This window comes from Passer domesticus, chromosome 1 (assembly GCF_036417665.1).
Source record: "Passer domesticus isolate bPasDom1 chromosome 1, bPasDom1.hap1, whole genome shotgun sequence".
NCBI classification, from domain to species: Eukaryota; Metazoa; Chordata; class Aves; order Passeriformes; family Passeridae; genus Passer; species Passer domesticus.
The window spans coordinates 43,487,949-43,510,118 of record NC_087474.1 but is presented as its reverse complement, the minus strand read 5'-3'; the positions used below and the strand labels follow the sequence as shown (position 1 = coordinate 43,510,118).

The following is a 22,170-nucleotide window of genomic DNA, read 5'->3' as shown; positions in this document are numbered from 1 at the left end:
GAGTTGGTTTGGGATGGTCCATTTACATTTTTCCCACTGATGTCTTTACGATTTCCAGGCTTGAAGTTTTCCTCACAAACAGCAGCTCTTTCCCCCACTCTCATACAGTGTCACCAAGGCAATACAAGCCCTTGGCCATGGTTCTCAAGCCATGGTGGTGAAATCCTCAGCTGGAAGCAGCCAGGGCATGCACAGCTCTGAGGCACTGGCTGGAAAGAGCACAAAAAGCCAGGCAGCCACGCCTGCACCACGTTCTTGTTCAGATCATGACTGTGCCTTTGAAGCAAACCTCTCTTCTCCATTTAGTGTTGCACTTGTTCCAGAGAGGCTTTGGTGCAGGCGTAAAACCCAACAAGAGGACATGCCTCAGGGAACTCCTGACATGTCCCAATCCATAATGCAGCATGAAGCCATGGGATGAAAGCAGAATTAGGCAAAAGTAACCTCCTTCAAAGGCAGGCAGGGTGGCCTTCAATTCCTCAGAGTTTCACCACACAAATCCATCCTGCAACATTTGCCAGGCACCAAGAAGATCTGCAGCCAGACTATGCCCAACTTAAAAAGTAAAAGCAGTGGTTTACTGGCTGACAGAGATAGTTTGGGCTTGCCAGACTGCAAGACTATACATACCTATGCACACTCAAGGCATCTTCAAAAGCCAAGTGGTTCTCAGTCATGTGGGAAAAAAACCACCCACTGTCACCCCTCAGAAGGAGCTGATCTTTGTTTTTCCCCCCTCAAACTTTAAAAACCTTTCTTGTAAGGATTCCTTTTGAATCCTTAGGCCACCAGCTATTTCCACCCTATGAGTCTTCCTTCTGCCTGCAATTTTATCTTCCTTGTATTTTCACCTCCTTTCTCTACACTTTCTCTACACTTAGACACAGCTCTTGTTTACAACTGAACAATTTTCTTAGGAGTCCACATAGAAGTTTCGTGGCCGAGCCATACCAGATCTATGTACAACAAAACAACTGTATGTTTTACACCAGCACTACTGCAGCATTAGCATTCTGCTCCCACTTTCTGTGCTGCCACAGCATGCAGTGCAGTCAATAATGCCAGCAGCAGCTATCAGGTCTAGCAGCTATAACAGAGCTCGTAGCTCCCAAGCACAGAAGTAAAGCTTAGGCACTGCACAGTTTGAAAACAGGCATGGAGTTTGCTCATGGCATGCTTTTCTGAAGATTACTGTCATATAAAGACAAATAGCTTAATAAAAAATACAGTCCTGAATGTGTTACTGAAATTATAGGAGTTAAATGGGTTTTTCCTTCTTTTAAATTGCAGGAGTTTGTGAGGCTCACTGTGTCTGATATCCTGGTGACCTACATAACCATTCTGGTAGGAGATTTCATCCGAGCTTGCTTTGTCAGATTTGTGAATTACTGCTGGTGCTGGGACCTAGAGGCTGGATTTGTAAGTATCTTATAGCCCAGTCAGTATTCTATAGCCAAGAAGATAAAAGTACTTTAAGGCCATTTGGTCAAACACTACAAATGAATTTGTTTTGAATGCTTCCAGTGGATGGTCTTGCTTGATAATTGGTATCCATAGTCTGCATAATTTTCCTGGGTCAATCAGCTTAATCCCAGTAAGAACTCTACAAAAATGCAGTTCTCCTTCCCATCTCAGAACTTTAAAACATGAGGCTAACTTAAAAAAGAAATAATCCAGTGTTGATTCAGTTGCTACAACCCCAAAACCTTGGGCCCTTCTATATCCCCTTTCAAAGCCCCAGATCTTCCTGTTCATTGGCCACCCTGCAGGCAGGAACCTGCTTTTCTAACAGCAGTGTCTCCTGATTGCTCCTGGAAGCTGCTGTTGCTTCTGCTGCAGTGGAACAAGGAGCATTTCTTTCCCCTCTCATTTCTGTGTAACACACAACAGCACTGGACTCTGCTATTCATAAAGGCTGCATTACCAAAGCAGTCAGTACTGGAGCTGCACAAAACACAAAATAAAATAATGGAGGGATGGAGGGAAGTCCATTGATTCACATGGGAGGAAACAAAACCAGATGGATTCAGAGGTGAAAATATCTTGCAAGATTATGAGCAGATCAGGGCAACCACGGCCTAGCTGTCATAGTGAGAGGGTTCCCAGGAGTGATTTGCAGAAGAGCAAAAAGGAGGACTTTGGTCAAGGAAGAGCAGGCAGGGCACAACAGGCATTTTGCTGCTTGTGGAGCTCTTTGTGTTTCTTCTGAGGGAGGCAGAGGACATTTCCCAGGGTGGCCTTGGAAGGTTCCCCCAACAGCCAAGCAGCATGAAATTATTTTCATTGCTTGTGCAAAGATTGTTTGTTGACAGCCAACTAGCCCAACCTAGCCAGGGACACCAGCACAATTTTCTATGTGTTTTTATAATGCAGATAATGTATAATCTTCTCCTTTAACCCAGCCTGCTCACCTAGGAATATTCAAGGCAGAAGGACAGCAGATGCTGAAAGTTGTCTTTATTTTCATGCAAAAAAGAAGCCAATATTAACTTCTAGCTAAATATTTAAAACAGAAACGGACCAGAATCAAAAAAAAACCCAAAAAAACAAAACAGTGTTTGCAGGCATCCCTTCCCAAAGCTATAAGCAGTCAGCAAAGCAAGATTCTGACTAGACTCCCCTTGAGTTTTCATCATAAAGCACAAACATCTTCAACTTTATGAACTGCTGACAGTATTAAGTAAATGCAAATGGCATAAAAACAGACATACTACATAGGATATTCCAAAGATATAAGACCATTACTTACTATTTCATAGAAGTCTGTTCTCTGCACTGCAGTTAAAAAAAAGGTAGATTTTTTTTCAATAAAACATAACATGAAAATCTTTACACAAAGCTTCATCTGCCAAAAATCACCTAAGTTTTGTGCACACAAAAGTAGATATATATAGAGGAAATAGCTTCATCATAGGCAAATCTAACAAAACAATAATTTATAAAGCAACAAATACTGCCAGTAGATCAGATCAGCCTGTTCTGGTCCTGCCATCATTAGAACCCACATCAGATGGGGTGCTAATGGTGGCATTACACATCAGATAGGTAAAATACTGCTTTATATGGAGCAATATATCAGCTAGCACAGAGTAAAATGTCACCTAATACCCATCAGGTCATATATTCCCTTGTATTTCTCTCCCTTTGCCCTGTGTTTCTGTTCTTCAGCAGCTTGGACCCAGGGACACAGACATAATCCAGCATAGCATTTGCCTTCCAGCTCATAATTATCACTGCTTCAAGATTCAATATTTTACCAGGGTTGAACTGTAAGTCCACAGCCAGGCACCAGCTGGAGTTTAAACATGGTCCCGTGCCATGCTCACAGCTGGTGTCATATTAGCAGGGAGAGAGAAACACAGAGCAGCTCTAAGCACCTCCATATATCTTGCCAGTTTTCAGGAAGCCAAGAGAGAAGAGAAGCAGCAGTAGCTCCAGTTCTGCTTTCCCCACACTGCTGCTGCTCGTTCAAGCAGTGTGCAGGCAGCAGGAGCCCTCCCTGGAAGCCAAGTTTTCTTTATTTTAAATAAGCATTTTGCACCCAGGAGAAAACAAAAGCAGGTACCTGTAGCAACAGCACACTTTCCTTTCTTTCCCCATACAGCCGTCCTATGCAGAGTTTGACATTAGCGGCAATGTTTTGGGTTTGGTTTTCAACCAGGGAATGATCTGGTAAGATATTTCTTTTTTTTTTTATTTTTCACATTATTTAGAAAATCTGCTAGTGGAGCTAGAAAGCTTCTAAGCCAACTAGATAAACCTTTGGATTCTGTTTTTCTAACTGATTGGCTTTCTGTTCTTAACTATAAAAGCGTGTCTCTCTCCTCTGGTTACATTCACCTAACATTTTCCAAGCCAACTCCAAGAAATTTTTGTCACAAACTGAAAAACTTTCTTTGCAACCCCTGAGAGGCCTTGCTGATCCTCACTGAGGGTGCCACACCATAACCTGTGGGTGCAGGTGGCTTCCACTGTGGGAGCACAGGGGTATGAGCCCGCTCAGCCTTCATTTGTGAACAGACTTGTCACCACACAAACACCTCCTTTTCTGTTCTTGAAAAGAGCAAACCTTCCAGTCTGTCAAAAAAACCAGCTCCTGTCCTTCTCTTTTCCTTTTCAGGATGGGATCCTTTTACGCACCAGGGCTCGTGGGTATAAACGTGCTGCGCTTATTAACCTCCATGTATTTTCAGTGCTGGGCTGTTATGAGTAGCAATGTCCCTCATGCAAGAGTCTTCAAAGCATCCAAGTCTAACAATTTTTACATGGGATTGCTGCTGCTGATCCTTTTCCTCAGCCTCCTGCCTGTGGCTTACACCATCATGTCCCTGCCTCCCTCCTTTGACTGTGGACCTTTCAGGTACTACCAAAACACCAAGAAGGATATTTTTGTTCTCTGGTACATGGGAACAAAATTATTATTTTGTTTTGAAAGCAAATTTTTCATATTTTCATGAAGTTATAAGGACAGACTCGAGCAGAGATGAAGTGTTTAAATCCTTAGCAATGTGAGGCAAAGGGTCATGTCCAGCTATGGGTGTAAACAGTCAGCTGGGAGCACTGTACCTGCTCCTGTCTGCTGCTGTCTTCTGCTACACGATTCCCAGTGTTTTCCCAACACACAGTGATGAAAGCATCAGAGAACAGCGGGGGTGGGACAGCAAGGCGCATCCCCCAGAAAAAAAACCAAAACAACAACAAAAAAAATTTTACATGTTGACTTTAATTGGCAAATAGCAGGAAATGGATAGGAGTGAGCCTGTAAAATTACTGGCCTTTTTTTTTTTTTTCCTTCTTCATTGATGTTTGGGGATTTTTTAAAATATTGTGGGGCTTTTTTTTTTTTAATTAGGACAGAATCAGCACTGCACAAAGCATTCAGTGGACTGGATTAACGTGCCAATAAAGTCTAATTTGATTGAGTAACGCCATTTCCTGGGCCTGATGAATCTGACTCAGCAAGGAGCCAGCTTGGAACAAATTGTTCTTGTAGATGTTTTAGGTTGTGTGCTTGCTGACGGAGAATGACATCAGAAAGCTAAAAAACTCAGGAGAAAGGCAAGAGACCAAAATACCCTCAGTTCTCTAACAAGGACAGGTGTCAACGAGTAATGTCAGAAGATCTGACAAGTGACTTGTTGCACACGCACACTATCATTGGGAGATGACTAATCTGCAATGTGAAAGAGCTATTTCAATTCCCAATCAACCCTTCAAAAGCCACTCAGCCTGATTCAGACCCTTGGCAGCTCAACTGAAAGCTCAGCTCTCCTGAGCTCCTGGCAATTGAGGAGGTTGGGATACTGTTTATCCAAGTTTTCTTTATTGACTCTCATCATCAAGACAGAGCCCAACACCCTCCAGATGGGAATCCTGCAAGCTCCCAGGAGGCACCAAGCCTAAAAGGGAGGAACAGCCCTGATAGGGTTGAATTCCCAGACCCAAAGATGCTGGGGAGAGAAGAAGGTCAGTTACATAATCCAGCCCTTTACAGATTTCTTCTTCTTTCATACAGAATACTCTCATCTGCTTTATCAATCCCGTTTGAAATTACTCTTTCACTGAGTCTCCTATTAAGCAATAATCACCGCTTGCTATTTTTGTCATTACTTAGATGCTCTTCAAGTTGGCTCATTATTTCAGAAAGCTGGAATTTGCATATGGAAAGTCATCTCCACCATGAAAAGGCCATACTTAACAAGATATTCATCAGAAATATGCGGTTACTGCAGTCTGTAGGGTTTTATCTATTTCAGAGGGGTAAATAGTCAGGACTCATAAAGGAGTCAAGCATGGAAATAAACGTATTGACTCCAGGAGCAAGTTGGCCTAGCAAAGATTAATTGTATAGTCAATGAGTGGAGAGAGTGAGGGAATGAATGAACCAATAGGTAATTTCAAATAAAGGCTTTTTAAACTCCTTTGTGGCCTTCAGCAAGCTGATGCTCATTGAGAGGTGAAACATGCTGCTTAGCACCATGAGACTATGGGGCACTTTGTCCCTCCAGAAGATATCTACACTCCTTAACTGGCTGTTTGTCTTCCCAGTGGAAAGAAAAGGATGTATGATGTCATTCAAGAGACCATCGAGCTCGATTTTCCACTTTTTGTTGCCAAGATCTTCAGCTATGTGGCAAATCCAGGACTGATCATACCTGCAATTCTGCTCATGGTGTAAGTTGCAACATTACATGCCTGGCTTGGGGTCTCGAGAAGGTTGGAAAAAAATCTGGTATATTAGTCAGGTTCTGCTGAGATAACAGCATGGATTAGAGCAGACACATGCTCCCTACCCCCCTTACCTTTGCCTAACCCAATTTCCCAAAACTTAATTACCTGACCCAATTAAACATGACTTTGTGGATGAAATGCACTGCTGACAGAGGCCTTGTAGATATCTAAGCTGTCACAGCTTCCATATGAAAAATTTTCTGTAGCCAGCAGGAAATAAATGGACAGTCTCAGCCTGGTGCCTTTTGGAGAAGCAATTTCTGTCACAGCTGGTGGTATTTAGAGCACAGCCAAGACAGGGCATTCAAAAATTTCATGTTCCAAAAATATTAAGAGTTGTGAGCTTTGTTTGGGTTTGGGGGGGTTTTACTTTTTCATTTTCCAAATAATACATCTGGTATTTGTTTTAGTGTCGTTTGATCATTTCAGCTTTGAAATCAGACTTAAATCCCTAGCACCTTCAGCAGTAGTAGGATTAGTTCTCCTTTTATTTGAAAATATATTTTTGGCACCACTCTTGAGGCTTTACAAAGCTATCAAAATGAGTAGGAGGGCTGTGGCCAAATTTTGTAGGCAGTTCTGAGCACTTCAGACTAATCAAGGGGAGATGGTGAGAGAGCTGGGTAGCCTGTTACATACAGAGATTGCTGTTCTGACTCTTTCTGGGGCATCCACACACATTGGGGATGAGCCTCTGGGCTGATCCAGCACAGCTGCCCTTGGGCACTGTGATGCTTCATCCTGCATTGCTACACTGAAGGTAATGCCATTAAATTACATCAAATGCAAGTTGCATACAAAGTTTCTGATACAAACAACCTGAGAAAAATCCTAATTAAACTGAAAATGACATGTCACCCTTCTACCTGCATCAAACTACTTGCTCATTTTAACCTAAAAAGGATGATCAGGTACTGTAAGTTGCACAGGCTGACCCGTACAGTCCAGATCAGGTCTGCGCAGGAGACAAGAAGTCTCACACCACATCCCTAGCATGGCCAAGCATATTACTAAATTAGAAACTTTGTTCTTGTGGGCTTCACAACAGTGACAGATGCTATTGCAAACACAAAATTAAGACTGCAAAACACCCCAAATGGGCCACCTTAACGAAAGGGCTGCAGGCCAGGTTTCTGAGGCTTTGATGCAACCCTCAATAAAGCTGATGGGAGAGAGTAATATCTTTGAAAATAATGGGTTTTTTTCCAGTGACAATCTCCTGCCCTTTCCTCCACTGATAGCTGGGAAAAATAACAGCACAAATGCTGTTTATTTGTTGAAGAGACACCCTTTATCACACCTTCCCAGTGCTGGCTATTCCCACACCACAGCTTTACTATCAATCCAGCTCTCCTTGAGGCACAGTTCTGTCTCTGCCCTGACTCCCCTCTGAGGACTGAGAGATACCTTATGTCCATTTTACATAAAACATCCTCACTTTCCACCCAGATAGACTGCCTGCACATATTACATACTTGTGATTTCCAGCTGTTCAGCTCCCAAGAGAGTCACAGCCCTAAAGAAGTGGCTTCCCCCATGGTGCCTGGACCACTCAGACCTACGGCCCCTTGGCAGCAGCTCTCACATGTCCTGAGAGCATCGGGTGCCTTGCAGAGACACTGCTTGTTATCTACATGCCCACCTTGCCTGTGATAATCCCACACAAAATCACAGTGAACAAACAAGGCTGTTTCTAAAGGCTTTGGCCCTTTTCTCTCCTCCTTTTCAGTCAAATTCCCAGTTTCCTGCCTTGTCTCTGAAAATCTTCAACTTCTGCTGTGGTGCTAACAGGCAGACGGGGTTAAGCTGGAGCTAGTCCATGTGATGAGCTCCATACAGTTTTCCAAGAGACTGAAACCAGGGAAATGCAAAAGCTTCATTTAGTCCTGATGAGCATGGAGCCAGAAGCTCTCAAAGCAGCAGGCAAGGCAACCTGCAGTCCAGCCTAACTAAAAATAGCCTCTACAAAGAGCAACAGGTGGATCGTAAATGGACGGTCTGTTGATTTTGATTGCAGTCCCTCAAAAAAAGTGTTTTCCACTTACTATGGACTGAATTAAGCAGTTTTCTCTAGTCATGACAACCACTTCTTTTTTATCCACGTGCAATCCAAAATGCATCTTCTATTTATTTCGGTTCTTAGCTCCTGGTTCCAAACAATGATGTGGTCCAGTAAGTGACATGGGTGTCAAGCTTACTGTCCTGCTTTTAACTGCACAAGGACAAGGGAAATAGGAAATACAGAGAAAGAAGAATGAAAGATATTGTGTCCATGGGTTCACAACATAATCCCACTCAGGCTGAGAGTAGGATTTCAAGCTGTGGCCTGTAGAGCTTCCTGGCAGAAGATAGAAGCATTTTACTGTATCAGGAAGGGGAAAATATTAAAATTCCTCTGCAAGTCAGAAAAGGACAGTGACCCACACTCTCCCCAGAACTGGGGAAGTAACACATCAGAGAAGAGGGGTACCAGGGTGTCATGGTTTAAATGCACATGGAAATTAGGCATTACCTAGCTACTTGCACAACCTCTTCTCTCTCCCCAATCCTGGTGGAATGAGGAGGAGAATCAAAGAAAAACTTGTATATTGAGATAAGAGCAATTTGATAATCAAAAGCAAGGTAAAATATAGTAACAATGGTAAATTATAATAATATTAAAAAGGGAAAAATAAGTGACACACAATACAGTCGCTCACCACCCACTGACTGACCCCAGACACCCCTTCACAAAACCAGATTGGCCCCTGTTAAAGGTAATCCCCCTATTTATACACCAGGCATGACATTCTATGGTGTGGAATATCCCTTTGGTCAGTTCAGGTCACCTGTCCCTCCCAATTTCTTTTGTGTACCTCCTCACTGACAGAGCTGGAGACAAAAACAAAGGTCCTTGCTCAACTTAGGATAAACAAGAATTAGCAAAATGAAAATATCAGTGTGTTATCAACACCATTCTTATTCACAGCCCTGATTACAAAGTAGTATTTTCTAGACAATGAGCTTGAACATAGAATAAATAAAACTATCATATCTTTACAGAAGAATGAAAAGAAAAAACAATTTCCAAGAGGATTTGCAGGACAGAGAGCCCAGATCACCAAGACTGAGTTTTGGGTTAATGTTAGGCAAAAGGAAACAAATGTGTTTCATCTAAACAGACCCCTGTAAAAAGCCTCAAGAAAGGCAATCCTAAGCACCACTTCCTGATCTTCCACCTGGAAACCTACATGCCAGTACATAGTGCCTTGCTGGGCTTAGGGTCAGGCACTCAGTTTATGAAATCCTCAAGTCTGGTTTGAGGAGAATGAACCTGGGCTGCAGCAACACACACAGGTTATGAACTGTCAGGAAATCATTTTTCTTTCCCTACCTTTGTTTTCCTTCTATAAGAGAATTTTACACTTTATTTAAAAAAAAAAAAAAAACCACAAAAAAAAAAACCAAAACCCACAACTATAGCAGTGAATTGAACAGCTCGTACTTTCCTGGAAATGGCTTGGAGCCACTGACCAGATGATGGTTATAATTTAGAAAAACAAAGGCACTCCACAAAAGCAGGAGGGGACATTTTTTTTGCTACCAAAATATTACTGGCTGGTGAGTGTCAGAGGTGGCGAGACAGACCCAGACACCTGGGCATGTTTTAAAGCACAGCCTCCCTGTGTGCCAGAGGCTGGCAGCCAGCATGCCCTCTCCCATCCCCACTTGCCTCTCAGTTCCCTCCAGCTTGGCTCAGTTTTCCCCTGGCTTTGGCATGCCCTTTTTGGAGAAGAGAGGATCAAAACAAGAGCCCGTGGCTCTGTTCCAACCTGGCTTCTGCTTGCCTTCAAGGGCCCCATCCAGGGATACAGCATGGTCCTGGAAAAAGGGGGAAGAGGATTGTTCCTTGAGCATCGCTTTTCAGGAGAGGTGTCAAGGCCCTGTTCCACCACTATTTCCCTGGTTTCCCAGTTTTTCCTAAGGTCCCTGTGTTACCTGGTGGCCGTTCTATCTCAAGGCTGGTGCCTGCTTTCCCCAAGGTTGGTGCAAAGGAAGCAGAGAGAGCCCATGGCCAGCCAAGGTGGAGGCATGAGGGCAGGCTGGTCACTTTTCTTCTGTTTGAGGAGAACTGAGCTTTAGATGGGCTCAGCCTCTCTTGGCTAACCATGCCACAGGCAGCCCAATTTTTTCCTAAACCTTGAGCTTCTAAAAGAAGATTGGAGACAGCTGGAGGAAAATTAGGAATTAGAAGATAGGCAAAAAATTACATGTTCATTCCTTGTGAAACATTCTTTCCTCTGATCCTCTCACTACAGCAACATGTTTTCTTTTCTAGCCTCACCATCTATTACCTGAATGCTGTGTCTAAAGCATATCAGCGCGCCAACGCAGAGCTGAAGAAGAAAATGCAAATGGTATGTACTGATCTGGAAAAACCACCTTTGAAATACCATGCACTTAAATTTTGATGCATAGCATATGCTTTAAGTCACTCTTCACTTTGGTGACACAAGAAGATGGCATCGTTTATGTTAGTTCAGTCCCCTCTGATGGCATTTAATGTCTAGCTCTGCAGAGTGATCAATCCCATAATAGCCTGCTATTTCTTATATCAGAACTACAGTTGGCTTTCCCATAAACTGTGGTTTACATCTACAAGGGTAAGTTACCTAGAAGTTCAGACAATGCTTTGGTGTCTGAGATTTTGCAGGAGCAATGATAAGCCCACAGAAACCACAGCCATTTCACTGGCACAGGACAGGATCCAAGCCAAGGAAGCAGTGCCACATAAAGCAAAAGATCACATGAAGCAAAGACTGGTGCAACATTAAAAGTGAGGATGTGAGCACTGAGAAATGGGACTCCATAAATTTACATTCAAATGCTCAAATACAGAATTAATCACTTGGCTTAAAGGAAGTGTCTTGGTGCAAAGGGCACCATTGAGTACTGCAGGAGATGAACCTGTGCTACAGCACACTCACATTTTGGGGCACTCTATTTCACACTGCACAACCTGGCTGGGATCAGGGCTAAAGGGATCACAAAACAGGACTCAGCCCTGTCCAAAAGTACAGATTCCCTCTGCTATCCAGAAGAAAGCCCTTTTGCAGCCTTAAATGTATGCAAGTAAAGCCAAAGCCCGCCCTACAGCCCACCCCTGTGCTGCTGTACCCTCTTCCTCTGACGCCCTCTCTCACAAGAGGCTCACATTTAAAACTAACCAATCCATCAGAGAGGGCAGATTGGTAGCTGTAGGAACACAGAGACAGCCTTAACCATGGACCATGAACACACATGGACCTAAACCATGTTATCAGCAAGTGCTTCGGCCTAACAGGAGCAGAGCCACTGTTTTCCAGTCCTGCCTGGGATGTACTTTCTTTCCTGGAAACACCTGACCACTGGACCAGGATTCAGCACCTTGAACTTGGCAAAGAGATTCATTCATGCCAACAAACACTTAGCCAGGCAAACACAACAAAAGGCCACCATTTCCCTGCAGATTACACCTGCAGTTTTTAACTAAACCCAATGTTTTTTTTTAATTGATGCAGCAACGAGAAGAGGAGAAAAACAAGAGAAACAACAAAGCCAGTACCAACCCAATGCTGCAAGATCTGGAGGATTTACTTACACCAAGTACGAAGACTGAAAGCCCCCCCAAACAAGCAGAAGGTAAAAATTAATTCAACCTCCCCTTAACACTTCTGAAAGGGCTCATTTGGCTACCAAAGTGACCGGTAGGATTGAGAAACTGGAGGGACACACCTTAGTAAGGGATTGGATGAGTATAATTAGCACAGATTTTGTCCTGTTGCAGAAGTCCACCTGCCAATGGACACTCAGGAAGGGCACATTTTTAGACTGGATGATATCTCACACAGACTTGTCACAGTGGGAAATGTAACCCAAAATTATGATTCACATCTCAACTATTAACCATGCTGGTCATGAAACCAGCAATTTATTCTGGGAACAGTGTTTAAACTCAGTGTTGTTTCAGGACTGGTGAGTTGAGTCAGACTTTTTCTTCCTGAGTTGAGCTTTTCATTGAAAAATTCATCATGAACGAGGCAGAAACTTTTCACAGGATTGGGTTAAGTCTTAGGGTAAATAAATGCATGCTCTAAGATCTGCTGTTTGGTTCCATGGGCAGAAAGAACCAGGAGGAGGCATTATTACCAGGATTGGGTAATTTTCAAAGAAAATGGATCCTCCAGGCTCAATCTCAACCAGCCACTTCCTGACTGTCAGAGCCTCTGGCGCTCACTTGTGAAAATCACCTGAAATATTTTGATTTTATCCTGGTACAGATGCCACCATAACCCCCTTGAATTTGATGGGCTGAGACAAACTGGGAGGTTCAGAGCAAAACAGTACAGATCCCCTCCAAAGCAGACTCAAGGCATTCATTTAAATGGAAATAGTGCTGGCAGTGTTTTAAGTGCTCTGAAAATAAAGTCAGGAATTACCCACCACCACCCCATGCCTAGATGTGTACCAGCATGGCTGGTAGGATTATCATGTCTTATCAATGCATCAGTAAGAACCTGGAAAGAGAGGCTGGGCAGCAAAGACAGTAGTGGCTGTTGAGTTGTGGGGGGAACATTCTTATTCCTGGTTCTTTCACTCAGATGCTCAAACACAAATCCTCAGACACTCTGGTTATTGCACAGAGAAGAAACAGCAGCCACTGGGGAGAGGACGAAAGGCAGTGCTTGCTACAAAGAAAATAACATTCATAATCTTTGCTCTAGACAAGAAGATAGAGTCTCTGAATGGATCCAGCCCTGCCAGGAAACCAGGCAGAGGAGAAGTCCTGGCAGGCAGCCCCATGGCCAGCGGGAGGGGAGCAGCATTCACCCCTCCATCACAAGTGTTTGTGACACAGCCACGGACACTGGGCATTCGGGCACCCTACCCTGGCCAGCCCGGGCCATGGGGACACCCCCTGGGACCAGTCCCTGGAAGAGGGAGAAGGCAGCCATGGTACCCACGGGCTGCTCGATGACCTCAGCAAAGCTCCTCTTGTGCTGCATGAACTGTTGTAGTATTGGTAAGAAATGATTCCTGCATGCTGCACATCCACTCGTGGTGCTCTGTATCCATCCAACACTCTCTAATACAGATTTGTTTAGACACTTAGTAGTACTTCTGAGTTGTAACCCCCAAAGTCTGTGCTGATTTTGATCCCGAGGGAAATGCGAGGCAGTCAGAACAAAAATCAGCTGTGACACTGCTGAAATGCTTCACACAGGATGCAGCAGCCCTGTGGCCACTAACTTGCTCTGTGGAGCAAGTGCTTGCCAGCACTTCCAAAGGCTTCTTAATTAATAAAAGTGGTGTGACTTTACCTGTCATTTAAACACAGGTTTGTTGTGGGATTTTTATGTTGTTCCTCTGCCTGAACAATTTAGTATTCTTTTAAAAAATTGAGTGTCCCCGCTCAGCCACAAGGCAGCTGCTACTAGGAGAAGAGGATTCCTACCAGAGGGAATTTTGTCAGCTGCATTTTGTCCCTTGTCATAGTTTTCCTATAGTTTACCTCCTCCAAACTTTCAGTCTCACCACCACTTTCTCTAGGCTCCCACTCCATTCCTCTTTTCACAGTCTGTTGACAGCAGCTTGCACCATTATTTCAATCCCTGGATATGATTCCTAGTCTAGCAACACCACCCAGCACAACTGAGAGACTAACAGTGCCTTGGCCTAGTTTCTGATTATAACCATTTAGAAATTCCTGTTGCCATTTAAGAACAGTAGAGAAGTACTTCCAGGAGGTGCAAGCAAGAGATAAATAAAAGGAGACTTCAGAATTCCTTCAAAAATTAAATTATTGCATTTTGCTTTCAAATACAGAAAAGTCAATGGATTGTTTCTAGAAACAGCTGTTCCTGGTGCAGAGCTCAAAGTCAGTTTGGCTGTTCCCAGGACACTGCTGTGAGCAGGGCTGGGCATTCTCCCATGGAGCCTCCACATAAGAAGCTGCTGATCAGATTTATTTCCTGGGCTTGGAAGGACATTTCTCCAATCTGGGTCCCACAGATAAGGTCTTGTCTTGCCTCTTTACCATGAGGGTTGCTGATGCAACATGGCTGTGGTGAGCTCTCTGCAGAGATATCCATTCACTGAACCTGAACAAAGTTAGACAAGAGAAGGCCTCTTCCAGGAGAAATCCTTCCTTGGAGGTGTCCATGTTGGTCAGAAAGTGCTGGGGGAAGGTGTTCCCAGCCTGCGAACCCAGAAGGATGTCACAGAAACAACACAGTGCCCTGATTTCAGGACAGCCTGTCTGCCCTGCAGACTCTGATACCTTAGGGACTGGTTGCACACAGGCAGGTGTGTATGCACACAGATGCTTGCAGCAACAAGAAGCATTATGAAGAAGCCATAAAGAACCCCAGACAGGTTTTGAAAACCAGAGAAGCAGAGGCAGACTTAGACCAGATTAGTAACTATTACAAGATTTGGATACTCTCTGAATCAGGCCCCTGAATCAGACCAGCAACAACATGGAGCATTCCAAAGCACTGTCATCTCTGGAGCACACAACTGCCCATTAGCTAATTACTCCTTCAAGGCTTGTTTATCTCTAATTATAATACATTAGGTTCATCCAGTGATCAATGTCTGTTGCAGGATCTGAGACTCCAGGATACAGGGATGATATTATCAGCCAGAGAATTCCTGCAGACTGGTGGCAACGCTCTTCCCTGAATCCAATCCACAGTGGGGTCCTCTGTCAGAGCACGAGAGCCATGAAAGGTGTAAAAATGCCAACCCTCAGTCCTCATATTGACTGAAATGATTATTTATCTCTTGGAGTTTTGAATCCATTTACCAGTTATTTATATGCAACTGAAGATTAAACTCCACCAACTCACTGGAATATTCAGTAGTGTTTGGTTTCATTCCTATTTTTCTATTGTTAGAAACAGCAAAAAGCCCTTGCCTGAGCATTGATTTCCAACCCCCTAACATTTGTTGAAAGGCTGCAACCATCCCAGTCTTCCTCCAGGGCTCAGTCTAACTTCAAGGGAGAAAAGGAAAAGGAAAAGGAAAGAAAAAGAAAAAGAAAAAGAAAAAGAAAAAGAAAAAGAAAAAGAAAAAGAAAAAGAAAAAGAAAAAGAAAAAGAAAAAGAAAAAGAAAAAGAAAAAGAAAAAGAAAAAGAAAAAGAAAAAGAAAAAGAAAAAGAAAAAGAAAAAGAAAAAGAAAAAGAAAAAGAAAAAGAAAAAGAAAAAGAAAAAGAAAAAGAAAAAGAAAAAGAAAAAGAAAAAGAAAAAGAAAAAGAAAAAGAGAAAAGAAAAAGAGAAAAGAAAAACAAACAAAAAATCAACAAACAAAAAAAACCAAACCAAACAAACAAAAAAAACCCCCAAAAACAAAAAAAAATCTCAGTGGTGAGTACTGGGAATTTCCTAGTAACATCTCTCAGTTTGCATTCATAAATGACTGGAAGAGCCCTCTGCATTGCAAATTTTTCACATCTTGTACTGCCACTAGCTCAAATGCTGCAGCCAAGAGGTTTTGGTAAAAAAAAAAATAAACCAAGGAAATATCTAAGCCTAATTATTTTATTATTCTTCTCATCAGAGATTTGTTTTTAAACAGGCAGCTCTCATGGGCATCAGTTTTTAGTTTGCATGGCCAGGCAGAGCATCTGCTCAGTGCTACTAATGAACAGGAACTTCAGCAAAATAGAAGAATTTTAAAGAGAAATTTTGCAAAACACGTGGCTAAACATGAGCTGTGAAGGGGATAAGAATGTGCACTCCTCTCTTTTAGGGTTGAAAACAAATTCAGACATTTCTATCATAATGTGCTCAGCTGTATACAAGACAAGCTGCCTTCTGTATTCTCCATAAACAGAAAACAGTAGACACCATTAAGCAGATTTGCTCATAAACCCAGAAAAGAATCCAAAGAATACAAAGAATACACTGATTTTGTATTTGGTACCAAGGCACCACCTTCTCCAAAGCAGTAAAATCAGCTTTTTGCTGCAGGACAGTAAATTTTTTTCAAAAGAACCTTGAAACACCTGAACTTTTATTTTCAGGTAGCTTATATGTAGCTTTCCATGGAGAGAAAGGGAAACAAGCACTGGATGCCACCACTACTGACAACACTCTTTTTCCTGACAACCTCACATATCCTAAACAAGCAGTCAACATCATCTTGAGCTTTCATCCTCTTCTCCTGTAGCTAACCCTGCACTATGATAAAGCCATTTATCTGAACCTCCACAGAAACAGAATTGCCACCTTGCTTGAAAATGTGAGCTGCAGAGGTCTTGTGTGCCACCCACCTCTGTTCTTTGGAATCCTTCTCTGCTCATGGACAGGGGAGAGGGCTTTCTCATACCAGCTAACAAACCAGAGCTCTGGGGATGGATTTGTAGTTTCTTTGAACCACTATAGGGACAAAGACCACAAGCTGCACTGGCACCAGCACCAGTTTCTCAGAGCTACCCTAAAAAACTTCCTCTGACAAATCCAGGTAAGAAAGACAGCCAAAGACCACTTCCCAGAGAAAATTCCTGATGATGGAGACGAGGATTTTATCAGTTTGTCCAGCTCCACAAGCTTGAGGAGCCCCAGGAGCTCCTGTCTGGCTGGGAAGGAGCTCTGCTAGTGCCAGTCTGGGAATGTCCACCTTCAGGGAACTGAGCAAAGGAGTCTGGTTAGGTTAGACATGAGGCAAATTTGAAAAGGATTCTACTTTAATGGTCTGACCCAAGGAAAACACTTAAATATCTGTTTCCTCACAGGAATTAAGAGCTTAAATACTGTGTCATGCTCATTTGTAGAGACCTAGGTCTTTTCTTGATATCTTTGTCTTATAAAAGAGACCAGAACCTTCAAACAAACAAACAAAACCAAAAGAAAACCACCCCAGGAAATACAAGCAAGAGACAGATAAAAAGAAACTTCAGAATTGCTTTAAAAAATCAGATTGTTGAGTTTTGCCTTCAAATACAGAAAAGCCAAGAGGTTATTTCTAGAAATAGCTGCCCCACTCAAAGGAGGACATTCACAGACTGGCACTGGCAGAAGCCCAGTGAGGCAGGGCTCCTGCCAGTGTCAGGAGCACCAGAGCAGCTTCCATGCTGGTGAAGAACTAATGGAATGTCCTGTGGGCCCTTGCCTTGACCCCAGCAGGCTGTGGGTACAGCAGGTCTCCCACCTTCCTGCACCCCAGCACGTTCAGACCCCTCCCTGGACTCTCTGCAACCACATATCAGTGCTTTTGCTGGCACTGAAGCAGGTCAGACAGGGAGCTTTGAGCCTTACCCCACTGCCTCTCTAAATCATATCTCTTCAAAGTAAAAGTGAGCTGGTTAAAAAAAAAAAAAAAAAAAAGAGTGCTTGACAAAAGACTATAAATTAGTGATTCCCCCAATTTTTGATTCATGTTGCATGCAATGTTATCAGCTCTCCAGCCTGACAGCCGTGGGGATTTTTTTGCTCTCTGTCATGGTTTCCTTGCTGTTTGCCTGAGCCCTGAGGCAGCAGTTTGTCCTTTGGCAGCTGGCAGCCTGGCTTCATCTGCAGCCAAGGCTTTATCACTCCCAAATGCTCAGATTCAGTTTTCCCCTGGGGAAAAAAGTGACTCTGAAAGCCCAGGATTTTAGGTCCTGGCCCATTTCTCACACAACATAGTCATCAGTGCTGAATCAGACCTCAGCCTTGTGTTTTGAATGGACTGTACCAACACAATGCTGGGCTGTGTCAAGATAATGCAGGAACCTTGGCTCTGCTGCAATCACAGGACTCAACTCCCTGGGGTCCCCCTTCCATTCAGACATCTATAAACATCCAAACCCAGATATGAGCACTGTCTCTAAATCTTAAATTGGTACCACATGGTGCTACTCAGAGAATACCCGTGTTCTCCATGACCTCAGCAAATAAAGGCCACCAACCTCCCACATATCAGGAGATAGTCTGTGTATCCACACAGGCACTGAGATCAAGATAAGTAGATTTTTTAAATGTTTCAGAATTTATATTATTTTCTGCAACACTCCTCAATGATTGACAGCAGAACCAGAAAGCACTGAAGCACAGAGATTTCTCTCTGCAGCTGGTGCTCCCAGCACGCAGGTGGAGGGAGGAGAGCTGACAGGCACCCAGGGATGGATGGATAGACAGATGCCATTTCCCAGCAAGCAAAGACTTTATGTGCATCAGCATCAAACCTTCATGAAAAGACCCCATGGACAAAAGTCACTTGAAGTTGTCAGAGAAGCCAAGGGGAGGAGGGGGACAACCACTGAGAGTCTTCTTCATCTCCTAGGGACCAGACCCAGGCAGGACAGCAACAGTGGGACACAAGAATCCCCAGTGCCGATCTCAGCTGTGCTCCCTGGAGGCTCATGCCCAAGGAAACAGAGTGGGATTTAGCCTCCTTTAACCCAGCTCACAGAGCTGGGAAATCTGGAGGGTAAGAAATTCAACAGCCCTACACCTGCCTTAGGGCCAGCGTGGGGGTAAGAGCACACTGCACCCACCACTGCCACACAAGGCAGTGAAAAACTGTGCAAGGAAACAGCTGCAGGATATAAAAGCAGCAGAGCTTCTCCATCAGGAACCGAGCAATGCTTGCAGAAGCTGCCAGTGTCATCCCTCTCCTGGCAATGTGGGAGGGAGAAAAAATAACTTCAGCTCAGTTGAAAATAAAACGAAAACAACCATAGCAGCACAGCACTGTTACCTGGACTGCTTGAGGATAGACAAACCACCACAGGGATCAAGAGTACAGACCAGGTTAGTAGGAGGTGGAACATTATTTTAATGGCATTGCTAACTCGTTTTTCCAGGGAAGAGCAGCTGCAGAAACATGCCAAGCAGCTGTGTCCTCCCCTTTCCTCCATTCTCCCTCCCTCAAAGCAAAGTTGTTTGGGGGAGCCAAGGCTTACCTCCTACAAAAGCCTGCAGATCCAAACCTTCCTCTAATTAAAAAACATTTCACACATATGGGACTTCTGGGTTTTTTTGGATAGCAGCAGCAGCAGTAAATAATTCAGTGCCCTGGCAGATATGTAGGATCTTCAAAATATGAAGGCTATTATCAGATTTATTTTAATAAGGTGCCTGGAGGGCTCAAGGCCAGGAAGAAAGATTTTAAAAAAACCCACCATAATAAAAACCCTGTCTTCTTCATTAGCCAGAGCACTTTGCTCCAGCAGCTTGGACAGAGCAGCACAAACACTGCCTGAACACCAGCGGAGCTTCACTGCCTCCACAGCAGCACCACTGCAGCTTGCAGGTCCTCAGCTCCATCTGCAGCTGCTGCAGTCGCCAGGGCTGCAGGGCTTTTGCACGGGGCCCAGCAAACTCAGCTTCTGCTCCCCAAGAAGCCCTGCAGTTTTTGGAGGAAAAGGCTGCAGAAACATTTTGATACTGCATTTGCAAACATAACAAATGAGCCACTGGCAAGGTTTTCTTCACAAGCAGCTGCAGCTCTGCCTGTGGAACTCTCCACAGCTTCTGCTCAACTTTCCCCACCTCTGTCATCATGCTCACATAGGATGGGGTTGTGCCACAGCCACAGAGAGCCAACAGTGGGGAAACACCTTCCTCAGCACTACCCTGAGCATTGACCCACAAACAAAAGCAGCTCCTTTGTGCAGAAGTGGTGGAAATCCGTTGTAATCCTTTTCCAGGGAAAGCCCAGTCTCATGCACATGCCCTTTCAGCACTTGATGTCCTCCTCAGCACATATGCCAGTAACATGGAGGACAAGTAGCTTTTAAAGCCCTTTAGCTGGCTCTGAGGAGCTGAACTAGTCCTGCTGGAACAGGACAAGTCACCACCTGGCTATGCAACACTACCATGGTGCCAGTGAAGCCAAGTACTGTATTTGAACTGGTTATCTACCAAACAGCCAAAACCATCACATTGTTGGGGATGGATCAGACATGCATTGCTCACAGTACTCCAACCCAAAGTCCAGAAGGAAAAACAAATCTCCACCTAAAATAAAGGATTTCCTCTTTCCTGCCACCACCAGACCTCAAATTCAGAGGAAAGAATATAGAAAGCAAGGCACAGCCTCTGAAAGTAACATCTGTTTAAACTATTTGTGAAACTGCTGTTCCACCTGGCCTTCCAGGTGAGAAGGGAGCCTCTGAGCAGTTTCAGGAGCTCCACAACACCCAGATGCATCCTAGACAGCATCCCTTAAATCTCATCTAACCAGGAGACGTGCCAAGCACACGTTTGCCACAGGAGTCCCTGTGGTACCAGCAACATGCTGCCTGAGCAGCTACCACAGCTGAGCTCACCCAGCCTAGGGGAGCAAGGAGGCAGCTGCTCTGTGCCTGATGCCCACCCTGCTCCCCTCTGGCTCACACTGCCCCGTGGGAGGCACTCATTGCTCGCCTCTGTACTTTGTGTTGCAATTATCCTAACAGCAGAAGAGCACTGCCTACCAAATGGATGCTAGAAGGGAAGGTCAATCCACTATTCTTGAAACAATAGAAGATTAAAAATAAAATTTAAAGAAAGCTTGACACTTACCTTAGCAGAGTAACCTCCATCCCCGAGATCCCACGGGGAGCAGAGACTTCACAGGCCACAAAAAAATGGCTTCACAGAGCACTCATCCCACCTGGGGACCATGCAGAGTTGATAACTTGGCATATTTTAAATCACAAGATGCAGATTTGACACTTTAATGAAGTTCCTTCTTCTACATTCAAGGTATGGTTTGAAAAATCCCAGTTCTCATTTTGAAACAATAAACACAAACAGGTAGCTTTCACAGAACAAAAATTAAATATAAAATGAGCACAAGCAGTATAGGAATCAAGCAGAAATCCAAGACAGGCTTAGGGAAAATAATTATGACTTAACATTTATCTCAAAACTTTTCAAACGACTTAAGCCCTTGAAATAAGAAAAAGTAGCTGCTAGACTTCTCAGCCCTACTGAAAGAGCTGATGAAGAGCCCCTACCTGCTTACAGCACACGGACAAAGCAGGTTTGCCTCACAAAGCCAAGAAGAAAAGCCAACAAACAGCACATTCCCTCCTACCCCACACCAGTCCTTGTGAGAAAATGGTAGGAGACACTTCAACCCGTGGCACCTGGGGCTCATAAAATCCTACCCAGCTGGGAGCAGGAATGAGGCTTAAAGGAGCCTTCAGAAAAGGTGCTGCAGAGAGGGAAGTGTGATGGTGGTGTCTTTTTTTTTTTTTAATCTTTCCTCTCAAATTAGAGCCTCTAACAGCAAAATAACAAGTGAGAGAAAATGGTTCACACCTGATTCCCTCTCTGCATATGCTTCTTAATTTTTTCATATATAAACAAAGCCAACAAGTGCAGTGAATTGTATACCCGGGAGCTTTGGGAGTACTAGGGAGAAGACAAGCCATTCTAGAAAATGCTGGAAGCAATAAGCCAAACGGGAAAGATGTGTTAGAAACATGGCTTTCCAATATGGAGTTTCTTCAACTGGGAGCACTCGCAGCCAACAGCATCCCACACTTGCTCCCTGAGGGAAATTACAGTCAAGATCAAGGTTTGCAGCTGAGCATGGAGGCAGAAAGTTTATCACTCAGACACTTACAGAAAAATAGTCGGGTTTCGGTCATTTGGGGGTTTTTAAAGTATCTTATGGTCCCGGTGAGACGGCACCATTCTGGCACAGGGAAGTCACAAAGCCGGCTGAGGGGCAGCTCTGTGCCTTCCCTCGCCGGGTGTCCGCTCTGCCCAGCCCTCCTGCCGCGGAACCCAGGAACCACAGCCCCATCTCCTGGGCACTGGGAGGGATCCCTGCACTCGCATTCCGCGGCTGTGCAAGGCACCCGCCATGCTCCTGTCCCCCGCCAGGTGGGAGCGATGCCGAGGTGTTAGCCTGCTCCCGGAAAGCCACTTGTGTCACCGTGCCGGTGTCCGAGTGGAAAAGGCTGGTAGCATCGCCCTGACCTGGCTCAGACCCAAAAG

General features: G+C 44.2%; 1 protein-coding gene and 1 long non-coding RNA gene across 4 annotated transcripts in view; one reads left to right on the top strand and one right to left on the bottom strand.

Moving 5' to 3' along the window:
* Positions 1 to 14,242, top strand: part of TMC2 (transmembrane channel like 2) — a 31,307-nt gene extending 17,065 nt beyond the window's left edge. The window contains exons 13-19 of the mRNA XM_064416873.1: positions 1,291 to 1,419; positions 3,605 to 3,672; positions 4,121 to 4,360; positions 6,049 to 6,174; positions 10,550 to 10,628; positions 11,772 to 11,892; positions 12,975 to 14,242. Of these exons, the coding sequence (XP_064272943.1) occupies positions 1,291 to 1,419; positions 3,605 to 3,672; positions 4,121 to 4,360; positions 6,049 to 6,174; positions 10,550 to 10,628; positions 11,772 to 11,892; positions 12,975 to 13,228 (1,017 nt within the window). The 3' untranslated portion in view covers positions 13,229 to 14,242. The remainder of the gene's footprint in view (positions 1 to 1,290; positions 1,420 to 3,604; positions 3,673 to 4,120; positions 4,361 to 6,048; positions 6,175 to 10,549; positions 10,629 to 11,771; positions 11,893 to 12,974) is intronic.
* LOC135298861 (uncharacterized) lies at positions 2,146 to 21,744 on the bottom strand. Of its 3 annotated transcripts, none has more exons than XR_010360927.1 (3): positions 21,180 to 21,744; positions 20,743 to 20,833; positions 2,146 to 8,443 (listed from the first exon to the last, which is right to left on the bottom strand). It is a non-coding gene; the product is annotated as an uncharacterized LOC135298861 (long non-coding RNA). The 3 variants fall into 3 exon arrangements; XR_010360929.1 differs by lacking the exon at positions 2,146 to 8,443 and adding an exon at positions 14,034 to 14,351; XR_010360924.1 differs by lacking the exon at positions 2,146 to 8,443 and adding an exon at positions 14,381 to 14,956 and having other exon boundaries at positions 21,180 to 21,740.
* Positions 21,745 to 22,170: the final 426 nt, after the last annotated feature.